This window comes from Daucus carota, chromosome 2 (genome assembly GCF_001625215.2).
Source record: "Daucus carota subsp. sativus chromosome 2, DH1 v3.0, whole genome shotgun sequence".
Classification (NCBI taxonomy): domain Eukaryota; kingdom Viridiplantae; phylum Streptophyta; class Magnoliopsida; order Apiales; family Apiaceae; genus Daucus; species Daucus carota.
The window spans coordinates 2,416,967-2,436,207 of record NC_030382.2 but is presented as its reverse complement, the minus strand read 5'-3'; the positions used below and the strand labels follow the sequence as shown (position 1 = coordinate 2,436,207).

At 43.0% G+C, this 19,241-nt stretch overlaps 1 protein-coding gene across 1 annotated transcript; it reads left to right on the top strand.

Annotated features, from left to right (window-relative positions):
• Positions 1-6,349: 6,349 nt before the first annotated feature.
• On the top strand, positions 6,350-8,688 carry LOC108203423 (uncharacterized). The gene is made up of 2 exons (XM_064086553.1): positions 6,350-7,859; positions 8,225-8,688. The coding sequence occupies exons 1-2, from the start codon at positions 6,350-6,352 to the stop codon at positions 8,686-8,688; spliced, it is 1,974 nt and encodes a 657-aa protein (XP_063942623.1).
• The last annotated feature ends 10,553 nt before the right edge of the window (positions 8,689-19,241 follow it).

The following is a 19,241-nucleotide window of genomic DNA, read 5'->3' as shown; positions in this document are numbered from 1 at the left end:
CTAAAGGGGTTTTAGGAACCGACTTAGAAGGTACTAAGTTCAGAAGATAAGCTGTTTTCTCTAAGTCATGTCCCCAGAATGACTTGGGTAAATCCGAATAACTCATCATCGATCTAACACTCTCTAAAAGAGTCTGGTTCCTTCTCTCTGCTACACCGTTCTGCTGGGGTGTGCCTGGTGCAGACAACTGGGATTCTATCCCATTCTCTGATAAATATTCCCCGAATTCCCCAAGCAAGTATTCGCCACCACGATCAGATCGTAGTGACTTGATACTTTTATTATGTCGCTTCTCCGTTTTAGCTTTGTACTCTTTGAATTTCTCGAAGCACTCAGACTTACGGCGCAACAAATAAACGTACCCATATCTAGAATAATCGTCAATAAAAGTGACGAAATACTCATAACCACCTCTTGCTTGGATATTCATAGGTCCACATAAATCAGAGTGAACCAATCCTAACACTTCTTTGGCTCTATTCCCCTTTGCCTTGAAAGGCCTAGTGGTCATTTTACCTTCCAAGCAGGATTCACAAACTGGAAATGGCTCCACTGCCAATGAGCCTAAAGGCCCATCTACTACCAGTCTTTGAATCCTCCTCAAGTTAATATGACCTAATCTCAAGTGCCAAAGATATGTTTGGTTCAAACTAGAAGGTTCCTTTCTTTTGTTAGAGGTAGAAGATGTGTTGTTCAATACCCTATGTTGTAGTTGCAGTGCGGGTTGACTAGGATTAATTATATACAAATTGTCTTGCAATGTACCAGAACATATAATCTGTTTATTCATCATAATAGAAACATTACGATCCAAACAAACATTATAACCATCCATAGCAAGTTTAGAAACCGAAATAAAATTCCTTCTAAAAGAAAGTACATAAAGACAATTGTTCAAAACCAAAATCCTATCAGAACCAAAAGATAAATGAATAACTCCTACTACAACTACTGCTACTTTCATAGCATCTCCCATTAACACGTAGATCTCACCATCTCTAAGCATTCAAGATTGCTGGAACCCCTGCATAGAGTTACAAACATGATCAGTGGCTCCAGTATCTACACACCAAGTGCTCGTAGATATAGCCGCTACAAATGTTTCTGTAACTAGAGAAACAGACATACCAGTATCGTTTGTCTTCTTAGGAAGAGGACAATCCTTTTTCCAGTGACCCGACTGCTTGCACCGGTAGCACTTCCCCTTAGGCTTTTTCACACCACCTTGAACTCCCACTGCCTTCACAGCTTTCTGTGTCTGAGCCTTTTTCTTCTTCTTTTTGCCTTTCGGCTTAGAGGAAGAACCTTTCTCAGCCACATTCACCTCAACACTCTCGTGAAATAATCCTTCAGCTGCCTGAAGTTCTGTCAGCAGTTCCGCAAGACTATACTGACTCTTGTTCATGTTGTAATTCAAGAGGAACTACTCAAAACTCTTGGGCAAGCTCATAAGGATAATGTCAATCTGGGTTTCCCCGTCAAGCTCAGCACCAAGGATCTCTATCTCATTCAGATGTGACATCATCTTGAGAACATGATCCCTTACAGGTGTACCTTCGGCCATCTGAGTGTTCATTAAAGCCTTCATGGCTACTTGCCTAGCAGCCCTATTCTGATCTCCAAAGAGTTCCTTGAGATTAAAGAGCATATCCGAAGCAGTGGCCATAGCTTGATGCTGATGTTGCAAAACACCCGACATTGCTGCCAGAATGTAACATCGCGACATCTCATCAGCCTTTATCCACCGCTTATAATACTCTTTCTCCTCATCAGAAGCATCAGCAGTGGGCTGCTCAGGCTTGGGTTCATAAGTGCAAAACTTGTACTCCTCAGCAGTCAACACAATGTCCAAATTACGTTTCCATTGAATATAGTTAGGTCCGGTAAGTTTGTTATCTTTAAGTATGGTGAACAGTGGATTAAAGCCCATTTTATCTTGAGAATTGTTATATGCAAAATTATAAAGATTAATTAAATGGGCCGGGCCCACAGAAGAAAGTCCACTTGGGCCAGGAAAGTCAAGATCGACTCAATTTCGAGGTGGCTCTGTGAAAACACAGGGCGCGCCCTATCTTTGGGCGCGCCCACTTGCCAAAGAAAGTTCGTTCAATTATAATACAGAAGGGCATCAGGAGATACTTCTTATTTAGGGGGACGCCCTTGAGCATAAGTGGATCCTACTGTTGAAATAATGAAGACCCTACCTTGTAGTCTAAGGGGTTGTCCTCCTTGGGAGGTAGAGGATAAAGGGAAGACACACCTAGAGAGGTCCTATCTCTGTAGTCTGGCGGGTTGTCCCTGTCGGGGAGTAGGATAGTGTCCATGCATTTGGGGTAAGCTCTAGGGCTAGGCCTCATCGTATTGGGCCCCTTTCAGGAGGAAGATTCTAGAAGGGGAGGCCCAGCCCACATGGGTCTCTTAGGAGAAAGAACTACGTGCCGGCTTGATCCCCTATAAATAGGGGTACGTAGGCAGATTGTAGGCATCGATCATGCTTGAGAGCTATTCCAGTTAGCAATCTCGAACCCTTTGCTTACAATTGCAGCCGCCTCCATAACAAACAACCAACCACTTCCTACATTCTCGCCAACAAGAATCTTGATCCACGCCGTGAACCTCATCTTTGTTAACCTACCAGTTTTCTCTGTTAACAAATTGGCGCTAGAAGGAGGGCTAGTTCAAGATTTTCCATCAAGGAGAAAGATGTCGAATCACGGCGAGACAACGCCCGGCGGGAACCAACCCCCAATCCTAGATTGGGGATAGGCAATAACACTCCCATCGACAACACACCGGTCGGGAACACTCCCCAGGATAGGGCGATCATCATAACAGATGGGGAGCCTGTCGTCATGAGACACCCCATCTCCAACTCGCCGCCGGTCTTCATAAGCAACGAGGAGTTACTTAAGGAGTTGCATTACTTGAGAAACGAAGCGAGAGAACAGCAAGCGCTCAGAGAGCGAGTCGATCAACTTGGGTCTCTTGTTCCCGGAACACATCGTTCCGGGAAGCAGCCCTTGGAAGAAGAGAGTCAGTCCTGCCATCGTGATGATAGAAGGCCTGTGATTGTTCCGCGGAAATTATTCGCGTCAGGCGGTCAGACTACCGTCGGAGGAGAGGGTGCCAGAGACGGAGGGAGACCCCCACAAGATAGGCGAGCGACCGCACACCTAGAGGAGGTTAGTCGAGATGTCAATGCTCTGGCGGAAAGATACAGAGGAAGAGTCAGTAGGGCGGATCTGTTAGCCCTGATCAAGGATCTTGAAAGCAGACCCGAATATGCGAGTGCCAGGTCAAGAACGGCAGGCACGGGTCGAGATGGACATAGGAGGGAGATTCCACATGGTCCAGACTCAAGAAGCTATGACAGATCCACGGAGCAAGAACCCCGTGGCGCAGATGGAAGAACAGAACGAGACCCAATTGTGCTTGAGGGACGGCGGAGTCATGGGGGAACGCGCGAGCATGCGACGTCTCCGGGCAAAGGAACGACTCAGCAACAGGTTCCTTTCTCATCTCCTCTTTTAAATTCTTATAATGGTTGTATTGTATTGCATTATAGTGGTAATACAGGTAGTAACGTATGGTCAGACAAATCTTGATCAGACCACGGCCGATCCTCATATTCAAGCCTCGTCTCAGGCCCATGCGCCCCCATCCGCTCAGACTCATGCCAATCAATCCAATCCTCTCGCCACAGCAAATGATCTCATGGCCACCGGAATGCAACCATCAATGAGTCCACCACAGCCAAATGTTCAGACCATATTCCAGGCATTGGAGCTATTGATGTCAACAGCCTTAGGAAGCTTCTGGCACATTTTGATGGAGGCCAGACATCTCTCTCAAGCCAAGCCCTATCACCATTCTCTGCCGAAGTGATAGAGGCCCCACTGCCAGCCAACTACAGAAACACCACGTTTGATCTAAAGTTTCATGGCAATTCAGATGCTGTCGAATTTCTTGGAAGGTTCAATGTTGAGATGGGTGTCTACCAGATACCAGATCTTCTTAGATGTAGACTCCTCGCTGCTACGTTCAGGGACAGCGCCTATCAGTGGTTTCTGAAGTTGGAACCAGCGTCCATCACTTCTTGGATAAACATGCAGACTATGTTCTTGACCCAGTTCCAGGCGACCGTCAAGTATGCTCCCCCAGTAACCACTTTGGCAAACATCAAACAGAAGGAGAAAGAGACTCTTCATGCTTACTTCAAACGTTTCAATGCCGAATCATCTAATGTTCGGGGGGCGACTGATGAGACACTGAAAAGTTTCTTGGTGGCTTGGCTTCGAGTAGGAACCGACTTTTGGAAGCACTTACAAGGCAATGATCCCAAGTCCTTGGCAGATCTTTATGCAAGGGCTGAGGCATACAAGAATGTTGAACAGTCATTAGCCGAAAGCAGGAAGAATGAGAGGAGCCCCAATAAGGCCCGGCCAAAGAGAAGAGACCGGTCTCCAAGTCCAGAGCAAAGAGGGAGGCGACGCAGCCCCAATCGGGTCAACACCACTTACAGAAGGAACTACACGCCTCCCCGGGATTACGAAGAAAGAGGAGATTGCTGGACACCACTAGCCGCGCCAATTGAACACATCTTCGAGGTCAATCGTGACAAAGGACTTTTCCGCAGGCCGGCACCTTTGAATTCTTGGCAAGCCAAGAACAAAGACAAGTACTGTGAATACCATGAATCAACTGGGCTTGACACCCATGAGTGTAGACAGTTGAAAGAAGAAATCGAGTCACTAATCAAAGAGGGTCATCTTAACGAGTGGATAGTCCGTGAAGCCCGATCTCGACGGGATAATCGAGCCAAGGACAAAAGGGGACTTTGCCACACCGGTGAGCAGGGGGGAAGCAAGAAGATATCCAGTTCGTTAAAGAAGGAAGCATCCATGTCATCTTCGGTGGACCACATTTGGCTGGTGATGGAACTAGAGCTATGGAGAGATACGCTAAGGAGGCTAAAGGTAGGCCCCTTACTAATGTCCACAATTTGTCATCTAGGCCTCCTAAAGTCTTTAACGGAGAAGCTGTTGATATAAATTTTTCAGAAGAAGATGCAAGATGGGTCCACCACCCGCACAATGACGCACTGGTGATTGCTCTTCGCATTGGTCCAATGAATGTTCACCGAGTACATGTTGACAACGGAAGCTCGGTCAACATTCTCTATTATAGCACCTACCAGAAGCTTGGTCTTCCTGACAAGGATATGAAGGTTGAGGATGTGTATCTATGGATTTGGAGGGGAGGCTGTAAAGGTAAAGGGAACAATCCGGCTCCTAGTAACTCTAGGAGAAGGAACATGTTCGGCCACCCAGGTTATGGATTTTATGATTGTGGATCACGACTCATCACACAACGCTATTGTTGGGCGACCACTACTGAAAGAGATGAGAGTGGTCACATCAATATATCACTTGTCTATGAAATTCCCGACACCTGGAGGAATTGGAGTTGTGAGAGGGTGCCAGTATGACTCCAGGGAATGTTATCTTCAATCTCTCAGAGGGTTCAAGAAGAATAGATCATTGAAAGAGCCCGCTGGAGTAAACGACAATGGGGTCGTCAACATGACTTACATCGTTCAGTTCCCTGATAAAGAGGATAATGTTAAGCGAATAAAAGGGAAAAAAGTAATGGAGGAAGACTCGGATACGGAGCTTAAGCCTTGCTCTATATGGGAAAAAGGGGAGACGTCCGTAACTAAGGAGGGATCTGATCTAGACCCGCGACTACCCTTGGAGTTGGCCAAGACTGGCCCAGCTGAAGATACAATCGAGATCCAGGTTGGAAAAGCTAGTGAAGCCAAGGCACTAAGGATAGGTACCAAGCTGAAAGGAGAATTGAAGGTGAATCTTATACGGTTCTTAAGGAGCAACTCGGATGTTTTTGCTTGGTGCCATGCAGACATGATAGGAATTGATCCGGAAGTAATGAGTCATCACCTGAATATTGATCCCACTAAGAAAGGGGTCAGGCAGAAGAGAAGGGCTGTTAGTGGTGAGAGGGCCCAAGCATTGAAAGAAGAAGTCGATCGTTTGTTGGGCGCTAAGCTGATCAAAGAATCCTTCTACCCGACATGGCTGGCCAATCCGGTCCTTGTTAACAAGCCTAATGGGAAATGGAGGACTTGTGTCGATTTCACTGATTTAAACAAAGCATGCCCGAAGGATAGTTTCCCCCTTCCAGGATAGATCAGTTGGTAGATGCCATCGCCGGACACGCCTTACTAAGCTTTTTGGATGCATATTCAGGCTACAACCAGATACCCATGTACGAACCATATCAAGAACATACTTCTTTTATAACCGATAGGGGGTTGTACTGTTATATAGGGATGCCATTTGGGTTGATCAACGCCGGGGCAACTTATCAGCGACTGGTGAACATGATGTTCAAAGATCAGATCGGTAAGACTATGGAGGTTTATGTGGATGATATGTTGGTCAAATCCAAGGAGGCGCAAGATCACATTCAGCACTTGGCTGAAATGTTTGACATACTCAGGAAGTATCGAATGAAGCTGAATCCCCAGAAGTGTGTATTTGGAGTTAAATCTGGTAAATTCTTGGGGTTCATGGTAAACCATCGAGGGATCGAAGCTAACCCTGCAAAGATCAAGGCACTACTCGATATGAAGTCTCCTCAGAATGTTAGGCAGGTTCAGAGCCTTACAGGAAGGATAGCAGCATTAAATAGATTCGTGTCCAAATCCTCGGATAGATGCAAGGAGTTCTTTAAAGCCATCAAGGATGCAGGGAAGACGTTCGTATGGACGGACAAATGTGAGGAGGCCTTCCAAAGGATAAAGGAACAGTTAGGAAAGCCACGTCTCTTGGCCAAGCCAGTAGAAGGAGAAACATTAATCTTGTACTTGGCCGTTTCAAGACATTCCATTAGTGTTGTCCTTGTGAAGGAAGAAAAGGATGTTCAATTCCCAGTATATTATGTTAGCAAAAGGCTACAAGATGCTGAAACAAGATACACTAGCATGGAAAAGTTGGTATACTCTTTGGTCTTAGCAGCAAGGAAACTTCGTCCATACTTTCAGGCACATAAGATTGAGGTAAGAACTTCTTACCCTCTCCGTCAGATTATGCATAAGCCAGAAGCAACGGGAAGATTGATGAAGTGGGCGGTAGAGCTAGGACAGTTTGATTTGGAGTATAAGCCTAGGGCTACTATCAAGGGTCAAGCTCTGGCTGATTTCTTGCTAGAATTTGAAGATGATACTCAAGAATGGGCAATAGTGCCGTATAGTCCCAACGTTGAGCCCATCAACGGTCTTTTGGTGGAAGATGACACATGGTGGAACTTTCATGTCGATGGAGCTGTCAATTCTGACGGAGCTGGAGTTGGGATAGTTTTGGTTAGTCCCGGGGGGTGTAGGTTGTTAAGTGTCATCCACCTAGGGTTCCCCGCAACCAATAATGATGCAGAATATGAAGCTTTGATCAATGGTCTATCCCTATCCATGGAAATGAAGGCTAGAAACCTTATTGTGTACAGTGACTCGATGTTGGTGGTCCACCAAGTAAATGGGGGGTTCTTAGCTCGAGGTTGGAGGACGAACTTATACATGACCCACACGCAAGAGTTGATGAAGAAGTTCAAGGAGGTACATTCGGAAAAGGTTCCTCGTGAGAAAAATGAAGGTGCTGATGCATTGGCCAAGGCCAGTTCTAGAAGGGACACCAAGTTCTTAGGAACTATCCAATTCTGTGTTCAGGAGAAGCCATGTGTGTCAGAAGCACAGAAGGTTACCCGATTCAGAGAAGATCTGATGGAAGTAGAGGATGAAGTTGTGGATACTTGGATGACCCCTATACTTAAGTTCATCCAGGAGGGTTAGCTCCCGGAAAGTGTAAAGGAAGCCAGAAGTCTCAGATACAAAGCAGCAAGATTTGTCATATATGATGGTGTCTTGTACAAGAGAGGGTTCAACCAGCCGTTGCTGAAGTGCATTGCAGGGGACGATTGCAACTACATCTTGAGGGAAGTACATGAAGGAATATGTGGCAATCACTCGGGGGGAGTTCACTTGCTTTAAAGATCCTTAGGCAAGGATACTACCGGCCGACTATGAGGAGTGAAGCAAGCAAGTTCGTGCAAGCGTGTGACAAGTGCCAGCGATTTGCCACATATTCATCTCGTCCTGCAGCAAGTCTGACTCCGTTACTCAGCCCATGGCCATTCGCTTTGTGAGGGATAGATCTCATTGGAGAGCTTCCAAAGGCCAAAGGAGGAGTCAGGTATGCAGTAGTAGCAGTTGATTACTTTACAAAATGGGCCGAGGCCGCACCTCTAGCAACCATTACTGCTAAGAAGATAACAAGCTTTGTATTCAATTCAATCGTGTGCAGATTTGGTATCCCGTACAAATTGATATCTGACAATGGGAAGCAGTTTGACAGCAAAGAGTTGAAGAAGTTGTGTGATGACCTGAATTTAAGGAGAAACTTTGCAGCCGTGTACCATCCACAAAGCAATGGACAGACTGAAGCAGTCAACAAAATCATCAAACACACGCTGAAGGCCAAGTTGGAAGAAAAGAAAGGAGATTGGCCGGAGGAGCTTCCAATGGTACTATGGTCATACAACACTACGCCAAGGACAACTACTAAGGAGTCGCCATTCATGTTGACCTATGGCTGTGAGGCAATGGTTCCAGTATAGGTCGGAGCAGGTTCCTTCAGGAGAGACCACTTCCAGGAGGAGGCTAATGAGGTCAATCAGAGGCTGCATCTAGATATGATGGAAGAAGTCAGGAGGGAGTCGCAAGTTAGGTTGGCGGCATATCAACAAAGGACAGCCCGATTCTATAACAGTTGAGTCAAGCCCAGACCGTTCAAAGTGGGGGACTTGGTACTGCGCGAGATGATGCCAGGGATGAAAGTGCCAGGCCATGGAGTGTTTGGGGCAAATTGGGAAGGGGCCTACCGCATTCGAGCTGAGATCTTTGGAGGAGCATATTACTTAGATAACATGCAAGGTGAGCCCATTTCCAAAGCATGGAATGCTGAGCATTTGAAGAGGTACTATCAGTAGAGGCAACATGAATCTGCCAGTAGGTCTATCATGTAGTCGTTAAAGCACGGTAGAGCATTTTTTCTAATCTTTTCTTGAATGACAATGGCAGACCTCTTTAGTTGATCTTACTACTTGCAAAGAAAGGGCGCGCCCAACCTTAAGGCGCGCCGAATCGCTAATCTGGCAACGTACTGCCTCAGGGAAAATAATTTCTCTTAAAAAGGTTTTCATCTAAAAACATGTTACAAGAAGTATAATTCAGCAAGAAGGTTAAAAGTTTAAAGGAATATCTAGCAAGTCTACCCCTTCAGACTGATAGAGACAGGGCGCTCCTCATCATCTGGCGCGCCATGTTTTCTCCTGTTCGCATTTTGGAAACAAAGTATTGAGGAAGAATCTCACACGGTACAGCTTCTCTGTAAAAGAAGGCGTCTACAAAGAAGGATAAAAGTAACAAATAGTAAAAGATCAGATAAAGAATAAACATTCAATCAGCCCCCGCGTTATAGGAAAGGGCGCGCCAAATAAAGTGTACATACAAAGCCAAACAATAGAGTAACATATAAATCACAAGAAAGCATTTAACAGAATAATTCATAAATAACAAAAACATCAAAAGGAAATGTGGCGCGCCATATGTCCTAAGAATATCAAAAGCAACAAGTTAGACGGCTTGCAGGGTTACGGGGACCCGCACCCTGATAAGTATTCATACGAATTGTCATATATAAGGACATAAATTTAAACTTGATCTTGGGAAGAGTCCAGGTTTCCAGGCTGGGACGAAGAGATGGTAGTTTCTTGAGGAATATCGCCATGAGTTAACTGCGGGAGAGGATCTGTGACATTGACATTGGGCGAGCCATCTTCGGTCTGGCGCGCCTCATCCTGAGTAATCCTTTGACGAGATGATTGTTGGAGGAACTTGTTAGCAGAAATAGCCGCGACCTCTAGCTCAATCTCCATCCTTTTCTCCTCAATAGCTTTAGCTTCTTCAATCCTGAATTCCTCAATCCAATTCTTGGTAGCCGGAATGAACTTTCCCCAGTCGTATTCCGGGTCCACAGCTAAGAAACCGGTGACAAAACTTCTGAAACCATTAGCAAAAGAGGTTTTACTGGACGCGCCAAGTTGAGTTTAGAGATCTTCAACTTGTTTCTCCAAATCGACAACCCGTTCGCTGGACGCAGTCAAATACTGGGCTGTTTTGTTCAGATCGATTCTAAGGTTATCAGCCTCAGTCCTCAACTTGGGAATGTCCCTCTCAGCTTTAGACTTAACCTCCTCCAACCTCGCCCTGTCTTTCTCAGAGGTGTCCAGCTGCTGTTTTAACTTTTTCTTATCTTCATTAGTCGCGTCCAAGCTAACGCTTAACTTTTCAGTATCAGTTGGGTTACAGGTAAGATGAAAGAAAAGCTCCACTGCGGCGCGCCTACAAGCATCGGCCGCCTGTTCTCCGTTCCTTTTGTTCCACAAATCCCAGTGCCTCGGTTCAATATAACCAGCAGCTACTTTCCCAAACCAATCACCAGCTGGAGTGACAGGAGCCTTGTAAGGAAATGGTGCAGAGGTCTCCAAGGATTTTTGTTTCTTGGATGCCTGGAGAATCACGTCCTTGGGTTTCCTTTTTTCATGATCTTTCTTCTTAGGAGAGGGCTGTTTAGGGATAGATTGGCTGATCGACACTTTGTTTAGCTGCTTGGAAATGGGCGCGCCCTAATTCTGGGCGCGCCCGGTGTTAACTCCGAAACCAGCAGGAAGAGACATGTCTGAAACATATGGAAAACAATGATATTAACAACAGGCAGTTTAAAACAAAGATATACATAAAGCATAAGGAGTTATTTGTACAGAACAATAATCAACGAACACAGGTAATAGATATGCATGTAAGGATGTAACCAGGACGAGGCGCGCCCTCGGAAGAATCAGAAGAATCTTCCTCCTCTGCAGGGACCTCAACTTACTCTACCTCTTTACTCTTCCTTTTAATTGGGCGACCTCCATAAAAATCTTGATAAGGACATATGTCCCCGACTGCCTCACTCAAGAATCCGTACTCCTTCAAGCGTTCTGTAGTAACTAAATGGTTAATGATTTTGGCTTCGTAAGGGAAATTGATGATGTTCTCTGCGCGTCTCTTGGCGCGCCCAGATAAAGAAGGTTGTTTCCTTTCGACTAGGAAGAAGAAGGAAAGAAAACGTTTAAGTATATTATGATTAAAAAAAAAGGGGGGAAGAGAATGAAAAATATTAACAAGAGGCGCGCCTAAAGAAATCTTACTGGGCGAGGTATTGAATTGAGTCCTGATTCGTTCCTCTGGCCAAGCATAGAAGAATGGCTCTTTCCATTTCTTTTCATTACTGGTCTTGCCCTCAGACCAACCAGTAGAGTTATGGGACCTTCGCACTACCAAATAAAAATAACCAAGACTGGACGCGCCTAATCTGAAGAAATAACTCAAATCTTCCATTGTGGGCGCGCGTTGGTTATGATCCCAATGTAGCATATACAGAGCAATATCAAGTTTCCAACAATTAGGTGAAAGTTGGATTGGAGCGATATCAAACCATTCAAGAATTGACCTAAAGTAAGGATGCAAGGGAGGACCAATACCCAATTTGACCAACTTAGGGGTAAGAACCATCCTGGGGATCCGTAATCTAGGATTGTAGTCAAATATATGGGGTCTCATCCAGGGGTGAGGGCGCGCCCAGATGCAGCCTTTATCGTAATACTTTAAGCACCACTTAATTTCAGCATTGGAAGCAGTAGAGGATAGGCCTACGCATGCCAATTTGCCATCTTTCTTGCGAGCTTTTGCTTTTATGGTCTCTCGGACTTCCTTATCTTCATCCCAGTCAAAGTCTAGCTCATGATCAAAGAGTTGAGGATGGGCGTACGGGTTAGGAGATGGCAAAGGAGAAGGGGGGTGCGCCTCCTCTGTCGACTCTTCATCATCCAAATTATGGTAAAAGGTTCTAGCTTCCTCTTCTGCCTCGGCCTCTTCAGAATCCTCGTCCTCGTCATCTGCAGAGCCACTATTTTCGACGTTATCTGGCTGGTCTTCATCAGATTCAATGATGTGGGATGATTTCTGGCCATAAGAATCCTGAAGATCTCGTTCATCTTGAGCTAAGAGTTCGTCTATGTCTATATGAGTAGTTTCTTGTATCTCGGGAGAAGAGGCTCCACTCTCGGTCATGATCACACAAGGTAGAGAAGGATAAGATCGTAGTGGGATTGGTGAAAGAAAACTTGGCGCGCCTGAATTGGCCAGCTGCAAAAGAAAGAGAAAGAAAAGCGAAATAAGCAACTGGGCGCGCCAAGGTGTGAATGAAATAGATGAAGAAGAAATGACAGTAAGGGATAGAAAAGAAGGCGATGAGTGTAGGAAAGTTAACGTGGGAGAATATAAGAAGAACTTTAGATATGCGATTACAATGGTGCAAGTATAAAGAGAAGTCATAAAGATAAGAAGGCGCGCCTCAAAGCAGGGCGCGCCATGATAATGAGGACATCAGAGAACTACGAGGGACGAAGTGGATACAAGTTAACCATAAACCCTAATTAGGCACTTTCGTTAAGAAAGAAATTAAGGGATCCTACACTACTATTAAGAAAACGCGCCTAGTCTCATATTACATGGTTCAGATAACACAAACACACATTTCAAATCAAAAGTGCCGTAAACAAGATCAAATGAAGATACATACACATATACATACAGCATAAAATGTGAAAAACAGAGGGGAAAGTGAAAGGACGCATGCTTTAATACGACGATTTACTCGGTCAAATAAAAAGAAAAAGGTATGAACGTGTACCTTATAGCAAGAGGAGTCGTGGGCTGGTTTTGAAATCACGAACGGAGCAACGACGCGGCTTGAGTGGCTCAAAGAAGAAGAACGGCGGCGAGAAAGCTTTTTGGAGTAAAAAGGTAATAGAGACAAAAGAATAAAAAGAGAAAAGAGAAAGAAAGCCTGTATTTATACCCTGGTGAAAAATGTGCAATAAAAATAAATCAAAAATGCAAAGGAAATGCGAAACAGCTGTTCCCAACATAAGGTGTCAACGGTCATCAACTTACGGCGCGCCTAATTGAGCCACGCCCACATTGGAGACGAATAATGTCTGTTGATGAGGTTAAAAGGTCAGAAAGAAAAGAATCTAAAGATCTCGCCAACATTTCCAATATTACCAAGATCTGGGGGGTAGTTGTTATATGCAAAATTATAAAGATTCATTAAATGGGCCGGGCCCACAGAAGAAGGTCCACTTGGGCCAGGAAAGTCAAGATCGACTCAATTTCGAGGTGGCTCTGTGAAAAGACAGGGCGCGCCCTATCTTTGGGCGTGCCCACTTGCCAAAGAAAGTTCGTTCAATTATAATACAGAAGGGCAGCAGGAGATACTTCTTTTTTAGGGGGACGTCCTTGAGCATAAGTGGATCCTACTGTTGAAATAATGAAGACCCTACCTTGTAGTCTAAGGGGTTGTCCTCCTTGGGAGGTAGAGGATAAAGGGAAGACACACCTAGAGTGGTCCTATCTTTGTAGTCTGGCGGGTTGTCCCTGTCGGGGAGTAGGATAGTGTCCATGCATTTGGGGTAAGCTCTAGGGCTAGGCCTCATCGTATTGGGCCCCTTTTAGGAGGAAGATTCTAGAAGGGGAGGCCCAGCCCACATGGGTCTCTTTGGAGAAAAAACTACGTGCCGGCTTGATCCCTTATAAATAGGGGTACGTAGGCAGATTTTAGGCATCGATCATTCTTGAGAGCTATTCCAGTTAGCAATCTCGAACCCTTTGCTTATAATTGCAGCCGCCTCCATAACAAACAACCAACCACTTCCTACATTCTCGCCAACAAGAATCTTTATCCACGCCGGGAACCTCATCTTTGTTAACCTACCACTTTTCTCCGTTAACAAGAATCATGCATGAAAAAATCACATTACACATAAAGAAGGGTGCATTAAAAATTAAGACCTATTGGTTCCTCTAACAATTATTAAAATTAAATGCACTAACGTTTAAACACCATAAGTTTCTTGTACGTCACGATGGGTGACATGTATACCACCTAAATTTGTTTAAACGTTACTTCGGTCCTATTACTAAACAATAAGCCACGTTGGGGTGGTCTATGATATTTTTCATAGCTAAGTGTATACCATCATTAAATCTTAAATTATCCGAAACCTATGGAACTTGGTACGCCACGATGGGCGGCATGTATACCTTCCAATATTCCTTGAATAGAATACTTCAATTCAATATTCGTGTCTGGTTTGATTTCTAGGCAGTGGAGGAGTCACATCGGTCTCACTTAATACCCATAAGCCTTAGAAATCGCCCCAAATCAGATATAATGAAAATTCGTATCTATTCGTATTTATTTAAGAAGTTTGTTCCAGTAATATCTATAACATTCTAGACACCATAAATTACATGCCACGATGGGTGACGTATACATAATTTATATTCGTCTTTATGTTAAATTACATACAAACAATGATGGAGACCATGGGATTTAATATCATTTTAACTCCCTCTCCCACTTAAAATTTACTTTGAGGATTTTAATCTAGATGCATCGCCCTATGTTAGTTCTTCGAAGTCCACATGCATACTATCATGATCATAGCAACACAAAGAACACATAACATGGCAGCATACTATCATGATTAAAGCATTAATGAAAAACATCCCTATGTCCATGTCATTCTAGCATGCGAAGGGTTAGTATCACATGGCATAACAACAAAGACAAGAAACACATAACAACAATAATCAAGTATTATGTAAATCATAATAAAACACGTCCACTATTATGGCCCCGGAAAAATCAGCTTCGAATTCATCCTTCAGAAGATTCCAGAAAACTTCGAGAGCCCGTTTGGAGGCCTAAACGACCTCAGAATGCCTCGAAAACTTCCGAGAAACAGCCTTGAAAGCAGTGCATCCGAAAAGTTACGTCTCGTTCTGCCGTCTCGTTCCTTGCTTGTAGCTAGCTCCGTCTCGTTCTGCCGTCTCCGAAAAGTGCTCATTCGCCCAAATCGGACATCGTATGCAAAAGTTACGCCCAAAACAGTGCAGCACCCCCGAAACCCTAATCGCAGCAGCGGAAGATCCTTGTTTCTTGCAGCCCCGTTGATCAAAAAATTACATACAAATTGTACAAACGAACCAGTCTATTCTATTACATCAGATCATAATCTAAAACAATTACAAATTGAAATACAAGATCAAAACTATCACGATCAACCCTCGTGATTTACAACAGCCACGATAAACCACGTGGAATCCAAACATAACAGAATAACCACGATAAACCACGTGGGATCCAAAAAACATAATCAAAACATGGCCATAATAGTGGATAACAACCTGCATCACAGAACCACTACATACATGCATATATATAATCAGGACATGGACCACATATCATAAAACGCAGAACCGCAACCTCGCTCTGATGCTATTGAGGGAACAATCGGGCCTTGGCCCTGCGTTTTATGGTACTAATTGAAAGTTTGAACAGAATATTAACCTTAATCGCTACGGCGCAAGCGATTCAAATCCACGTCTTCTACTGTATTCCTTGATTCTCCTTGGACGAAGTGTGGCCTTCGATCTCCCAAGGTGTGCCTCTCCTTAAAGCTCTGAAAACCCAAAACCCTAGCTGTCTCCTTGAGAAAAACGTCTGCCTCTCTCAAACTCTAGGATGAATTTGTTTTGGTGTGTCTTTCAGCTTTAGGAGAACGAGAATATATATAGGCTACAGTAGGGATCATGGACCATTAGGTCAGGCCTTCCAATGACATTCCGGGCCAGGCCCAATGTCATTAAATATTAATTCAATCCACTAAAGAATTAATATTTGCACTACCTTTCCTAATTCCGTAAATTAATTATTTAATTCGGCTCCCATATTAATTGCTTATAAATTCCCCATGTTTAAGATATCGCATGTCCATTAATTAAATTAATTTCTGACAATTAATTTAATCAATATCTTTTATCCTTGATCATCCACTCAACCTTATAATTATGCATGAACAAATCTGCCTGCAGGACTAAAGCATAATTATCTTTATGAGCTTTCAAGAGGACATCATCATCCGAATATATTTTTCGGACACGGTTTCCTTCTACAGTCAATATCCCACTCTGTATATAATGTCATTGCCCAATACATAAATTCGTAATTTAAAATAAATTACTTAACTTATGAGTCAAGGCATGTGCATTAAATACAAGTGTCAATCACTATATCTGGATTAAGAACTTAAGCATTAATAACATCATAGAATCTTAGTTCTTTATTGTCAGAATTAAAGAAACAATTATTCTACTATTTTGATCCCGTTCAATATAAGCAAAGTATATAAGTATTATTCAATAGTCAAAATAAACTATTTCCAAATAATACTTCAGCCGTTCCAGTGGTTTGTCTAACACCACCTCGACTGTGAACCTTTATTATATTATATAAAAAACTCGGCAATCTAATCTTCTGCTATCCCATTTGATACTAGATTGTCTACAATATATAATATACAGACAATGTGAAAGCATGCATTCAAGATTCTCAAATAATTGTTATATACTTCAAACGAATATTTCAGTATAACCCTAACAGAAAGCTAATTGATGGCTTCTTTCCCTTGAAGAGTTGAAAAGGAGTTAGATTGTGAGGTTTGGTAATTAGAGAAATGTTTTGAGTAAACCAGGCAGTGTTCACAGCTTCTGCCAAAAAATAGGTTGGAAGTTGAGCTTCATTAATCATGGTTCTTGCAGCCTCAATGAGAGTTCTATTCTTTCTTTCTACCACTCCATTTTGTTGTGGAGTTCTTGGTGCAGAAAACTCATGAGTAATTCCCTTTTCTTCAAAAAATTCTTTCATCACATAATTCTTGAATTCTGTTCCATTATCGCTTCTTATCCTTTCAACTTTGATATCTGGATTGTTGTCTAATGCCTTGATATGATTGATAATAATTTTTCCAGCTTCATCCTTAGAATGCAGGAAGAAAGTCCAAGTAAATTTTGAAAAATCATCAACAATCACTAGACAATATTTCTTCTTAGAAATGGACATTATGTTGACTGGTCCAAATAAATCCATATGCAAGAGCTGAAGAGGTTTCACAATTGATGAAAGAGATTTGCTTTTGAAAGAGCTTCTCTTTTGCTTTCCTTGCTGACAAGCTCCACACAAACCATCTTTGGAGAATTCCAGTTTTGGTATTCCTCTCACCAAATCCTTCTTGACTAACTCATTCAAAGTCTTCAAATTTAAATGAGACAACCTTTTGTGCCATAGCCAACTGTCATCTGAGCTTGCTTTACTGAGAAAGCAAGTGATAGATTCAGACTTTACAGAGTTGAAGTCAGCTACATACACATTTCCTTTTCTTTGTCCAATTAGTACCACATTGTTGTCATCTCCTTTGGTGACAACACAGGCTGCAGGAGTGAAACTTACTTTGTATCCTTTGTCACAAAGTTGACTGATGCTAAGCAAGTTGTGCTTAAGACCAGACACCAATGCAACTTCATCAATGATGACATTCTCTTTTGCAATCAAGCCATATCCCATAGTATATCCTTTGCTGTCATCTCCAAAGGTAATGCTAGGGCCAGCTTTCTCCACAAACTTTGTGAGCAGGGAAGAATCACCAGTCATGTGCCTGGAGCATCCACTATCCAAGTACCACAAATTCTTCTTATGGTTTCCCTGACTACTGCTTCCAGTGTTTTCTTCTTGATCTGTGGAGTTGGCCATTAGAGCTAGATTGACGAACTCCTCCTCTTCATCAGAATCATCCCCAGCTGCCCAATCATCCTTTGTGATGAATGCTCTTTCCTTTTGTTTGAGAAGTTCATAATATTTCTTTTTATAGTCAATGTTTTCACTTGACCTCTTCTCAACTTTAGGCTTTCTGCACTCATTTGCAAAGTGACCTGCATTCCCACAGTTGAAGCACTTGAATTTTGATCTATCAACCATGCTTCTATCAGACTTGGGATTGCCTTTAAATGATTTTGCAGAATTTAAATTCTTTTTGAATTTCAGTTTGGAGAATCTTCTTGACAGGAAGGCTAGGTGCTCATCAATTCCATCACTTTCTCCACCAGAATCAGCTACAATTTTCTCTTTTCCTTTTCCTTTGCTTGACTCTGAGCTCTCTTCTTTGACCAACTTCTCAGTTTCTTCAACTTGAGACTTTCCCTTGTCCTTGACAGCATCATCAAGAGATGCAACTAGAGCCACAGATGAATGCCCTTTCTTTTGGCTTTTCTCAATCTCTTCATCTTGTTCCATTTCAAGCTCATAAGTCTTTAAGGTTCCACACAGTCTCTCAAGAGTATAGTCTTTGAATTCTTGTGTGTTTCTGAGAGAGACTGTCATAGGTTTCCATTCTTTGGGAAGATCTCTTAAGAATTTCAAATTTGAATCCTTAACTTGATATACTCTTCCAAAACGTTTTAGACCATTTAACAGTTTTTGAAATCTGTTAAATGTGTCACTCAAACCTTCACCAGACTTGAAATGAAATGACTCATATTGTTGAATCAGAAGCTGCATTTTGTTTTCTCTTACTTGCTCATTCCCTTCACAGATGGTCCTGATGGTGTCCCAAACTTCTTTGGCACTTGTGCAGCTGATAACACTATCAATCATTTCTTGATCCAAACCATTGAACAAAAGGTTCATGGTTTTCTTGTCCTTTGCACTTCTTCAGTATCTTCTTGACAATACTCATGGATAGGTTTTGGAATCATTTTACCTACCATATCTTCACCATCAGCTCCCATACTTGCGCAGACCTTCATTGGGACATGAGGTCCTTTCTCAATGCAATTCACATAGCTTTCATCAATAGACAACAAATGCAAATGCATTCTCACTTTCCAGTGAAAGTAGTTTTCCTTGTCAAGAACATGAATCTTCACTCCAGCATCCTTCTTACCCATCTTTCTTTAGCAGTGTTGATTTTTTTCCCTGTTTGTGGGGAACCTGGCTCTGATACCAATTGTTATTTTACACAACCTATAAGAAAGATTATGGAAGGGGGGGTTGAATACAATCTTTTACAAATTTAAAAGATTCAAGAACAAACACTTTAAAACAATAAAACAGAAAACACCAAGTATTAAAAATACGGGTGGATTGAATGATCCACCCGTGAGA

What these genes read in the sequence shown, in the direction of transcription:
- LOC108203423 (XM_064086553.1), top strand. Translation starts at nt 6,350, where the DNA reads ATGCCATTTGGGTTGATCAACGCCGGGGCAACTTATCAGCGACTGGTG. An exon ending in ACTTAAGTTCATCCAGGAGG is followed by an intron (nt 7,860 to 8,224) that starts GTTAGCTCCCGG and finishes TGTGAGGGATAG; the next exon opens with ATCTCATTGGAGAGCTTCCA.